This window comes from Ranitomeya variabilis, chromosome 1 (genome assembly GCF_051348905.1).
Source record: "Ranitomeya variabilis isolate aRanVar5 chromosome 1, aRanVar5.hap1, whole genome shotgun sequence".
NCBI lineage: Eukaryota > Metazoa > Chordata > Amphibia > Anura > Dendrobatidae > Ranitomeya > Ranitomeya variabilis.
In genome coordinates this window covers 649,719,774-649,732,520 of record NC_135232.1, presented here as the reverse complement: position 1 = coordinate 649,732,520, position 12,747 = coordinate 649,719,774, and the positions used below count along the sequence as shown (strand labels likewise).

Here is a 12,747-nt window from a genome sequence, read left to right as displayed (position 1 = left end):
AGCTGAAAGGGCAATATTACTCTCCCACTGTTTTTTTATGTATTTTTTGTTTTTTAAGGGAGACTTTAGAAACCCAATAATATTTTAAAAAAAAAATAAATAGGCTTTCTATGGCCCACTGAATGAAAGGGAGAGAGGTGGCACACCCAGGAGTCAAGACTGGCACACAAGCTGAAAGGGCAATATTACTCTCCCACTGTTTTTTAATGTATTTTTTGTTTTTTAAGGGAGACTTTAGAAACCCAATAATATTTAAAAAAAAAAAATAGCCTTTCTATGGCCCACTGAATGAGAGAGAGAGGTGGCACACCCAGGAGTCAAGACTGGCACACAAGCTGAAAGGGCAATATTACTCTCCCACTGTTTTTTTATGTATTTTTTGTTTTTTAAGGGAGACTTTAGAAACCCAATAATATTTAAAAAAAAAAATAAATAGGCTTTCTATGGCCCACTGAATGAAAGGGAGAGAGGTGGCACACCCAGGAGTCAAGACTGGCACACAAGCTGAAAGGGCAATATTACTCTCCCACTGTTTTTTTATGTATTTTTTGTTTTTTAAGGGAGACTTTAGAAACCCAATAATATTTAAAAAAAAAAATAAATAGGCTTTCTATGGCCCACTGAATGAGAGGGAGAGAGGTGGCACACCCAGGAGTCAAGACTGGCACACAAGCTGAAAGGGCAATATTACTCTCCCACTGTTTTTTTAGGTTTTTTTTTTTTTCAGGGAGACTTTAGAAACCAAATAATATTAAAAAAACCAAAAAAATAAATAGCCTTTCTATGGCCCACTGAATGAGAGAGAGAGGTGGCACACCCAGGAGTCAAGACTGGCACACAAGCTGAAAGGGCAATATTACTCTCCCACTGTTTTTTGTATGTTTTTTTTTTTTTTCAGGGAGACTTTAGAAACCAAATAATATTAAAAAAAACCAAAAAAATAAATAGCCTTTCTATGGCCCACTGAATGAGAGAGAGAGGTGGCACACCCAGGAGTCAAGACTGGCACACAAGCTGAAAGGGCAATATTACTCTCCCACTGTTTTTTTATGTATTTTTTGTTTTTTAAGGGAGACTTTAGAAACCCAATAATATTTAAAAAAAAAAAATAAATAGGCTTTCTATGGCCCACTGAATGAAAGGGAGAGAGGTGGCACACCCAGGAGTCAAGACTGGCACACAAGCTGAAAGGGCAATATTACTCTCCCACTGTTTTTTGTATGTTTTTTTTTTTTTTTTTCAGGGAGACTTTAGAAACCAAATAATATTTAAAAAACCAAAAAAAAAATAGCCTTTCTATGGCCCACTGAATGAGAGAGAGAGGTGGCACACCCAGGAGTCAAGACTGGCACACAAGCTGAAAGGGCAATATTACTCTCCCACTGTTTTTTTATGTATTTTTTGTTTTTTAAGGGAGACTTTAGAAACCCAATAATATTTAAAAAAAAAAATAAATAGGCTTTCTATGGCCCACTGAATGAGAGGGAGAGAGGTGGCACACCCAGGAGTCAAGACTGGCACACAAGCTGAAAGGGCAATATTACTCTCCCACTGTTTTTTTAGGTTTTGTTTTTTTTTTCAGGGAGACTTTAGAAACCAAATAATATTAAAAAAAAAAAAAAAAAAATAGGCTTGCTATAGCCCACTGAATGAGAGATAGCACACACAGCAGTGGCACACAAGCCCTGACTGAGGCCAATATTTTTCTCCCACTGATTGATGTAGTGTTTTTGTGTTGAGGTAGAATTTAGAACACAAATCACGGAAAAAATAAATAGGCTTTCTATGGCCCACTGAATGAAAGGGAGAGAGGTGGCACACCCAGGAGTCAAGACTGGCACACAAGCTGAAAGGGCAATATTACTCTCCCACTGTTTTTTTATGTATTTTTTGTTTTTTAAGGGAGACTTTAGAAACCCAATAATATTTAAAAAAAAAAATAAATAGGCTTTCTATGGCCCACTGAATGAGAGGGAGAGAGGTGGCACACCCAGGAGTCAAGACTGGCACACAAGCTGAAAGGGCAATATTACTCTCCCACTGTTTTTTTAGGTTTTTTTTTTTTTTTCAGGGAGACTTTAGAAACCAAATAATATTAAAAAAAAAAAAAAAAAAATAGGCTTGCTATAGCCCACTGAATGAGAGATAGCACACACAGCAGTGGCACACAAGCCCTGACTGAGGCCAATATTTTTCTCCCACTGATTGATGTAGTGTTTTTGTGTTGAGGTAGATTTTAGAACACAAATCACGGAAAAAATAAATAGGCTTTCTATGGCCCACTCAGTGAGAGATGGCACACCCAGGGATGGCACTGTAGCAGAAATGCCAATCTTAATCTCCCACAAAAAAAAACAAAACAAAAAAAAAAACTGTCCTACAATTACTATCTCCCTGCAGTAATGTAAGCCAGGTATGGCAGGCAGCAATAGGAGTGGACTGATGCACAAATTAAATAAAAAGTGTGGACAAACAAAAAAGATAGCTGTGCAGAAAGGAAGGAACAAGAGGATATGTGCTTTGAAAAAAGCAGTTGGTTTCCACAGTGGCGTACACACAGCAATACAGCTATCACGGAGCCTTCTAGGGCAGCCCAATGAGCTACAGCGCTGAGGGGAAAAAAAGAAAAAAAATTGCTTCCACAGTCCCTGCACACCGAAGGTGGTGTTGGACAGTGGAAATCGCTGCAGCACAAGCGGTTTGGTGGTTAGTGGACCCTGCCTAACGCTCTCCCTGCTTCTGACGAAGCGGCAGCAACCTGTCCCTAAGCTCAGATCAGCAGCAGTAAGATGGCGGTCGGCGGGAACGCCCCTTTATAGCCCCTGTGACGCCGCAGACAGCAAGCCAATCACTGCAATGCCCTTCTCTAAGATGGTGGGGACCAGGATCTATGTCATCACGCTGCCCACACTCTGCGTTCACCTTCATTGGCTGAGAAATGGCGCTTTTCACGTCATTGAAACGCGACTTTGGAGCGAAAGTCGCGTACCGCATGGCCGACAAGCACAGGGGTCGGATCGGGTTTCATGAGACGCCGACTTAGCCAAAAGTCGGCGACTTTTGAAAATGATCGACCCGTTTCGCTCAACCCTACCCATCACGTAACCAGTAGGTAGATGATAAGCTGCTAATTGTTGGTGGTCTAACTTGAAAGACCTCAATTCATCCCAAGAAAAAGGATTAAGGAGTCCCTTGTTACAATAGAGTGATGGTCGTCAGTCCTATTCAGGGTATGGGACTGCAAACCCTTATGGGACCCCTTGACAGAAAGGCCATAGCTGTTGGCAGGCCCTGAGTAAGGCGCTTGGCTAACTTCATCATTACAATAGTTAATAAATGGACAGCTGTGGCACATTCTTGATCATTGCTCTAACCAAACTGTAGAATCCAGTGTCCCATTCTTGGTCGTACCCCCTGTAATCAGTAACTTATCACTTATCCTGGTGATAATTTGCTTTACATCACTTGTCTAATTCACCCCACTATACCTATAGCGCTAGGTATCAACCATTGAAGACTCCCCCTTTTTTTATCACATGCCCCCCAATTCATACTCACCCTGCTGTTTTCATCTGGCACCACAGAAGTAAAGCATCCTTAGCAGAACGCGTCTCGCTGCCTTTCGTCTCCACAATAATGTCTTGCATCTACGATGATAGAACCCAAATATTGTTTTTTGGCGGCCAGAAATGTTGGTGTCATGTCTCATCATGATGAGAGACACAGGCAGACAATGGTAATATAGTATGGGGGATATGTGCGATGGTAATCAGCAGAGTTGTAGTAAAATCACACGTACCTGGAAACGTAATATAATGGTCCAGATGAGTCCCAGTATTAATCTGTGATTACCATTGACAATGTCATGGGGGCCGATATTTTCCAGATGAACTTTCTGTTCTCTGAGAAAATGAAGGGATTTGTCTACATTTTCTAAGCAGTGGATTCTCATCCTTCCTTTAGTCCTTCTTGGCTGGGGAAAAAAAGGAGGATAAAAGTTCAGTGATGTAAAAGGGCTCACAGTTTAATTTTACAATTAAGAAATATGTAAAGGTTTCCCTTTAATGTTATGAAATCTGATAAACTGCAGAGGACTGAAGATTTAATCTATCCCTCAACTTTACATGACCTGGACACTGACTAAACATACGTACGACTATCAGTGTGATAGTGTGCTCTCGATAGGGATGACCTATCTGTAGTGATTCTCATGTTGTACAACTTGCTGTCCACTCTTAATGAGTAGGTAGCTTCTCTTCATAGGTTTATGCCTGAACGATAGGTGTTGGAACTAACTTTCTCTCCCTTTACATGCATTGTCCAATGACTTACCTAAAACTGAAAGCCTGCCAATCTGTCTTGCCTGAGTGTAGCTTGACAGCAGAAAGACAAAGACTTGGCTGCATTAATTGTAATCCATCTCGATTTCTCTGGTGTCTGAGACAGATTACACTTGACAACAGGCAGCAAATTAGACAAAAGGGATGCAACTAGTGGATGAAACTTTGGAGTCATTTTGGGTTAGCAAAGTTCTTTGCAATTTGTTAGTCACTACTTTCGCCAACGGATGAGTTTGAGTTTCTTGAGACAAAATATTTAAGGTTTTAAAGGTGGAAGCTCCAGACCAGGAGTGGGACAAGCTCTTGCAATGCAGTAGTTTCAGACTAAGTACACACATTGCATATTTGGTGCAGATTTTCAAATATTCTGCAGTGTTATATCTCATCTACACAAATGGTATCAAGATCTGCTCATAAATTGATTTGCGTTGCAATTTTTTTTTTTTGGGGGGGTGGATTCAATGCCGATTTCACTTAGTGCACTTGAAAAGATTTAATCTGCTCCAAATCTGCAACCAAATTAGCATGTAACGTTGCGGTTTTTATTGCACATACTTTGCAGAAAGATCCGCACCAAATCTGCAAACCCCCTGAAGTTTAGCACGACGGTTATACGGTCATTCACATCAGTATTGATTCCCTACAAAAGACCAGATCCTCAGCCTACCCACTGCTCCAGCCTGGGAGACTTACCAGCCTTTCTCCTGAGAGCACCTCCAGCAGTTTTATCAGCATTCTCCCATCTCTTAGGTCCAAATAGAGATCAGATATACGGCAGCTCACAAACGCCAGATGCGAATTCACCCATTTAGTAAACGTCTTCTTCTGCACGGCTTCACGTTCATCTGAAATAAAGGTGTAAAATGTTTATATGGTGTAGTGCCTCGGTAGCACAATTATGCAGTGATGAGGTCGTGCCCAGCAAAGTTCAAAACAAAAGTCTCTTTAATGTTCAACTCATATAAACACAGCATACGATATCCTCCGAATCACAGCCGGGCACATATCTTCTGGAATACAGTCACTAAACACGCCAGTACTCCTCTTGAGACCGGTTGCTGTGGGCAACTGCACCACCGTGTTAATGTTCTACTCACAGCTTTACACAGTACACGATATCCTCCGATATCGCAGCCAGGAACCATATCCTCCAGTTTACAGTCACTAAACATGCCAGTCCTCCTTTGGGCACAGGACAGTCTACCTCCAGTTCACCGCCGGGCACAAAACAGTCCACCTCCGAGACCAGTTACCGTGGGCGACTGCACCTCTGTGTATGCTGTGGGTGCCCGGCGTCTCAGCTCCCCTGGCTGTTTGGCTCAGCAGGCCCGTGTTGCCTCACACAGTGTGAAGCTCTGCAGAACCGACTGCTCTGTACTCCTCCAAACACCAAACTGACTCTGGCCCTAACACACCCAAACCCTATACTGAAAGGTTTTTAACTAGCACCCTGTGGCCTTGGGCCACATGGAAAACCCGGGCAGGAATGAATCGGACTGCACTACTACCATCTGCAGTCTGTTTCAAAACACAAAAACCCAGAGCAGGTTTTCCCTAAATCTGCCTTGAACAACTAGCATGTCTAAGACTTATACTTATTTTTAGTCTACATTGCAATCACAGCAATGCCTGTGACTGCAATGCACTCTCATGGCCTCCATACGCCTCCATGGACATCCTGGGGAGAACATACAGCCACCCTTACCTGTGACATCGGTCACTGCCTCACAATTGCAATCACAGCTACGCCTGTGACTGCAATGCACCCAGATGGCCTCAATACGCCTCCATGCGCATCTTGGGGAGAATATACAGTGACCCCCTACCTGTGACACAGGTCACTGCCTTACAATGGTGAAAGAATCCACATCAGTGGGGTTTCTCCATTACATATAGAGGAGTGGAGTTACATATTCGCTTCTCATCTCTACAGGTAGAAAACAGTTTTTGGCACTGTGGTGGATTTTTGAAGGCGCTCTAAGTCTGGTATTTAAGGGATTATGCAAACAAGCATATAAATCGGATGTGCAGGGTCTGATTTGTGACCGGACAGCACCCTGACCAATGTTATTCAATAGGGCTTTTCAGATGAACAAATTTTCTCTCAGTTCAACTGTCCTGAGAAAAAAGTCACAGCATTCACTACTTTCTTCCGAGGGTCGGATGAAACTCACCTATTCCAGTCTATGGGTGTGTAAAGAAAAAAAATGGATCTCACACAGAACATCCGATTTTTAAGGATACATTTCTATTATAAACCTAGGAAACTGTACACCACTCCCTGACAGAATTTATGTCGCTTATCCATGTTATGTAAATAAAAGCTTATAACCTGATGTTAAATTCATCCATTGGCTGTATAAATTACTATTTTGAAAGCTGAAACCCTCCGAAATGTGGTTCAGGTTAAGAAAATAAATTGGCATCAATGCAGAAATATTGATCAGTTAATGGACACAGAATGGTCAGATTTTGGCAAGACAAAAGTTTTGTCGCCTGGTCATATAATGCACCCAATCCTAGTTTACATCCTCACCTGTGCTAAGTAAATGATCGGTTAATTAGTGTGTGTATAAAAAGAAACCCAGTACCCCAGACCTTCACTTGAACTGCAACTTGAGCTCTGACAACATGACAAAAATCCACCCTGTGACCAAAGCCTGGATTATCAAGAGGCTGAAGACCAGATCCACTTCAGAGGTGGCTGGAACCTTTAATGTGTCTCAGCGTCAAGTACAAAGAATTAAAAAAAGATTTGAAGAGACTGGAGATGTGTTTGACAAGCCCAGGTCCGGCTGACCCCACAAGACAACTGCTCAGGAGGAACATTTGTTGGTTAGAAAATCCAAAGCAAGCCCCTCTTCCACTGCAGCAGAGCTACAACAGGCTTGGTCACCTCAAGTCCCTGTGTCAACTAAAACAGTTTGTAGGATTCTGTCTCCAAATGGCCTCCATGGTCAATTCAGTGCCCAGAAGCCAGCACTAAACAAAAGGCAAATAAAAAAACGTGTGGCATTAGCAAAGTTCCACAGCCTGCTAAACAGATGGACGCAGGAAAAGTGGTAGAAGGTGGATTTCTCTGATGAATCTTCAGTAGAATTACACCACAGCCGCCGCAAATACTGTAGGAGACCTACTGGAGCCCGTATGGATCCAAAATACACCGAGAAAAGTTAAATTTGGTGGTGGAAATGCAGCGCCCCAGAGTCCTGGTCGTTGCAGTACTGACGCTCCGCCACTAAGGGGAGTGATGGTACATCTGATGGCACTAAAGGAGTTCACCTGACCAGGTATCACAGTCACACATTACACTTCACACTCTGGCCTCCAGGGGGAGCAAAGGGTTCTATGTATTAGGCCACTCCTCACAATCTGGTAAAACTGGGGGTTGGATAGGAAGTTAGAGAGAAGCTGACTGGGTTCGATCCAGGCAACATCCTGTGGCAGAGGGTGTTGCAGGGGAAGATTCAGGGGGATCCTTGTCAGGGGTGGGATCCTGACAGAAGCCTAGCGAAAAGGACAGATCGTTACGGAACCGCGCCTGCACCTGATTGCGGCGGTATCTTAAGAAAGGATAAGAAACTAGGTTTATTGTGGAGAAGTGAGAAACGAGATCACAGCACAAAGGAGAATAGAACCAGTAGGAGTCGTGCCTTAAGATCGTGGCAACATCCTACTGAGGCGTGTAGCCGGTGGCCGGAATGCCGAGGAAGTATTGGGCTCCAAGCATTACTTCAAACAGCGGCAGGGCAGTTGACTTAAGGTTGGCTGTCTCACCTAAATCACCTAAGCAGACATAGGAGGCAATTGTGGGAGAGGGGCGACTCTAGGGTCCCGGAAGAACTCCAGGCCTACCCATCATACGGGTGCGTCCTAGCCATATCATCTGGGGGACGGAGAAGAACATCAGAACAGAAACGAGAGTTGTGAGAAAGAACATCAGAAACAGACACAACAGTTGTGAGGACTATCCCGTGGTGCTCAGCAGGGAGGTACTACAACACAGGCGCTAGAAGGTAGGCACTGATTTCCACCTGCAAAGGGAACTCTGGATGTGCCTTCGGACCGGCCGGTCTCAGCCAGCCCTGTTAGCAGTGCTCTGGATTGCAGACCCTGAAGCCTTCGGTAAAGAGGTAAAGAGACTGCAACCCTGTGTCCTCGTTATTCATCGCGACCTGCACCACGCACCACCATCACACCTTTCATTGGACGCCCCTTAGCAGGGTCACGGACCGGGTCTAGCCACCGTGACAACCCCAGGACCGAGACAGAGAGACCCGGTATCGAGTACCCCGCGGCCCTGCGTCTGGGGGCGCTCCAACTTGGCGTCACGAACAGGATCTACTTAAGCCTGAAGAATCAGGTCATGTGTGCCTTGGAACTGTGTCAGAATTGTGCTTGAACTGTGACTTATTGCAAAGACTGTGCATTGCCGATTCCCGCCAAAACCGCCGCCATTACAGCGCTAGGAGGAGCGCAGGAGAAGAAGGGCATGGAAGTGGGCGTACGCAAGCTGAAGAGCGCGAAAGATAATGGCCGCCCAGTCTAAGTATTGCTGTATCCTGAGGACGTGTCCGTCAGCGGCTGGGGTCCGCCTCCTCATTCTCTATGGAGGGTGGAGACCATGGAGACGGGGCCGCCCCCGAAAAAGAGCGTGGGAAGGAAATCCCAAAGAGGGGACAGACATGGCGACCTCCAAGCAGCCACGTGGGGACAACCCGACCCGGCATAAGCCTGCATTGCCAGAAGTGAGCCCGGATCCACCGCTGCAGCGGGCATTGACCGTCGCAGAGCTGACCGCGAGAGGAAGACCCAGCAGCCAGTCGCCGGACGAATGGGCAGCTGCAGCCGAAGCCTGGCAGCTGGTGCGCTGCCGAGAAGCCCACGCACGTGTGAGTTCCTGGCTGTTCCACTCTGCGGAGATCCGCCTGTCCCCTGCGTTCCCCTCTTCACCCGTCCCGACCGCAGGGGACCCACGGACCCTATCACCGGGTCGTGAGCCGCGGGAGCAGGACCTGAGACTCCTGCCATGGATGGAGCACCGGCGGCGCCTGGTGGTCGCATGGAGGAAGGAGAAAGAGAGAGAGGCCCGGCCTGCGGCTGATTGATCTGAGGGGCGAAGTGAATGATCCTCCGCCGAAGTGGGGTGTTGTGGTGACCTTCAACTCCCAGGAAGGAAGGGGAGTTATCCAGGAGATCAGGGAGCCCGGAGCGAGGTGGAACCCTGCTATGGGGAGATTGATGCGGACCGCGACCTGCAGCCTGGAGATGCCGTAGTCTACACCCGGTGGCAGCGGGGGACTGTTTGGAGGGCTCAGGATGTCCAGCGGTGTGCAGCTCTTCAGACCGCCCCTGAGGCCCAGGAAACCAGACCCATTGTTGAGGAACCGACTGCCGCCTGCGTTATGGATCCTCCGGTGGTCTCGACCCAACGTGTGACCTTGAGTTCCACCCGTCCTCGGCTAAGAGGAGTGGTATGTGAGGTGAGACCGCAGCAGTTACCAGAATAGACTCCAACGCTTTAAAACTGTAAATAGTTAACTGTTTGTTTCCCTGCTTTTTGCTGCTAATACCCGACCAGGGTTGTCCTTAAGGGAATCCCTTTGTTTACCTGGGATCCCTATTGTTTTTGCTTTTGTTCATCTCTGTTTTAAAGACTGCTGAATCATGGACGGTGAATGGTTCACAAACTGTGTTGTAAATAGTTTGCACCTTCTTAAAAGGTGCCCCCTACTGGTTTTACAAAAAGGAGAGCTTTTTGAAGAGACTGTTCTTGAATACAGCGCAGAAGTTCTTTCCTTTAAATGGACTTGCAGAAAGAGAGTCTGCACTACCTCAAAGAGACTTGAGTCCCTCTTAAATGGAATGTTCATATGTTGCACTTAAGTATAATGTTACTTTAAGAATGTTGAATGATAATAGATAGTGTGTAGTTATAATAGAAAATGTTTAATGATGTTACTAGAGGTTGAGGACAGGAAAGAGTTGAAAGCCGAATTTCAATGAAAGAGAACCCGTAGGGGTTAGTGAGTCCTCCTGGAAACCATAGAGAGATGGTTGACTGATCTTATACTGTGAATAAAGCTTGCAAAAAGAAAAGAGGCAGTAGGCCCGGACGAGTAGCCAGGCGGTCCTGCATGTTCCAAAATCAGGGAGTAAAGAGAAAATATTGTATTTAGAAAAGAAAAATAAAGATAAAGTTAATTTATATTCTAGAGTTTTATAGTAAACCTCTAGTGGGTTCAGCCTATACGCCCTTAAGGAAAAGTTAAATTATTGTTCCAGAATTTGCACTTAGTAGATAGAATACCCGGCTAGGTAAAGATGGTTATTTATAGTTAGTCATTTAATAAGTGTTATTTAAAAATGTAAATATGTTTCTGATGGTAACGTTCAAGTGTCCTCACCTCCCATAAAGGGAAGCACTGTTAAATTTACTTGTTCATTGCATTCCAAAATTTTGTATGTCTTTTACTAACATGTATTGTTGTTCTTCTTCCCAGTCCGGGAGTACTGGATTTAGCCGGGGGGAGTACAGCGCCCCAGAGTCCTGGTCGTTGCAGTACTGACGCTCCGCCACTAAGGGGAGTGATGGTACGTCTGATGGCACTAAAGGATTTCACCTGACCAGGTATCACAGTCACACATTACACTTCACACTCTGGCCTCCAGGGGGAGCAAAGGGTTCTATGTATTAGGCCACTCCTCACAATCTGGTAAAACTGGGGGGTTGGATAGGAAGTTAGAGAGAAGCTGACTGGGTTTGATCCAGGCAACATCCTGTGGCAGAGGGTGTTGCAGGGGAAGATTCAGGGGGGTCCCTGTCAGGGGTGGGATCCTGACAGAGGCCTAGCGAAAAGGACAGATCGTTACGGAACCGCGCCTGCACCTGATTGTGGATGTATCTTAAGAAAGGATAAGAAACGAGGTTTATTGTGGAGAAGTGAGAAACGAGATCACAGCACAAAGGAGAATAGAACCAGTAGGAGTTGTGCCTTAAAATCGTGGCAACATCCTACTGAGGAGCGTAGCCGGTGGCCGAAACGCCGAGGAAGTATTGGGCTCCAAGCATTACTTCAAACAGCGGCAGGGCAGTTGACTTTAGGTTGGCTGTCTCACCTAAATCACCTAAGCAGACATAGGAGGCAATTGTGGGAGAGGGGCGACTCTAGGGTCCCGGAAGAACTCCAGGCCTACCCATCATACGGGTGCGTCCTAGCCATATCATCTGGGGGACGGAGAAGAACATCAGAACAGAAACGAGAGTTGTGAGAAAGAACATCAGAAACAAACACAACAGTTGTGAGGACTATCCTGTGGTGCTCAGCAGGGAGGTACTACAACACACAGGCGCTAGAAGGTAGGCACTGATTTCCACCTGCAAAGGGAACTCTGGATGTGCCTTCGGACCAGCCGGTCTCAGCCAGCCCTGTTAGCAGTGCTCTGGATTGCGGACCCTGAAGCCTTCGGTAAAGAGGTAAAGAGACTGCAACCCTGTGTCCTCGTTATTCATCGCGACCTGCACCATGCACCACCATCACACCTTTCATTGGACGCCCCTTAGCAGGGTCACGGACCGGGTCTAGCCACCGTGACAACCCCAGGACCGAGACAGAGAGGCCCGGTATCGAGTACCCCGCGGCCCTGCATCTGGGGGCGCTCCAGAAAGATCATGGTCTAGAGTTACATTCAGTATGGGGGTATGCAAAACATTTGCATGGTGGAAGGCAATATCAATAGCCTAAAATATAACTAATAAGTATTAGCTACCTTTTATATTCCAAATCATAAAAGGGGTCAAATTCTGCAGCAGGATGGTGCTCCATCTCATACATTCATCTCTACAACACAGTTCCTCCAGGCAAAAAAGATCAAGGTGCTCAAGGACTGGCCAGCCCAGTCACCAGACATGAACATCATTGAGCATGTTTGGGGTAGGATGAAAGAGGAAGCTTGGAAGACAAAATAAAAGACTCTAGATGAACTCTGGGAGGCATGTAAAACTGCATTCTTTGCTATTCCTGATGACTTCATTAATAAATTGTATGAATCATTGTTGAACCGCATGGATGCAGTCCTTCAAGCTCATGGAAGTCACACAAAATATTAAATATGACTAATAGCACCACAACTTCATTCACCAATGTTATGCAACGTATATTTGTATTTTAAGTTACCGTAATTATTTGTTTGAATATCACATTACTTTCTGTGGGCGACAAAACTTTTGTCTTGCCAAAATCTGACCATTCTGTGTCCATTAACTAATCAATATTTCTGCATTGATGGCAATTTATTTTCTTAACCTAAACCACATTTCGGAGGGTTTCAGCTTTCAAAAGAATAATTTATACAACCAATGGATAAATTTAACGCCAGGTTATAAGCTTTTATTTACATAACCTGG

General features: G+C 45.3%; 1 protein-coding gene across 1 annotated transcript in view; it reads right to left on the bottom strand.

The window, feature by feature from the left end:
- Positions 1 to 12,747, bottom strand: part of SPTB (spectrin beta, erythrocytic) — a 131,657-nt gene that overhangs the window by 84,122 nt on the left and 34,788 nt on the right. Inside the window, exons 3-5 of the mRNA XM_077262431.1 lie at positions 5,034 to 5,185; positions 3,800 to 3,973; positions 3,559 to 3,647 (exon numbers count right to left, since the gene is read on the bottom strand). Coding sequence (XP_077118546.1) covers positions 3,559 to 3,647; positions 3,800 to 3,973; positions 5,034 to 5,185 — 415 coding nt within the window. The remainder of the gene's footprint in view (positions 1 to 3,558; positions 3,648 to 3,799; positions 3,974 to 5,033; positions 5,186 to 12,747) is intronic.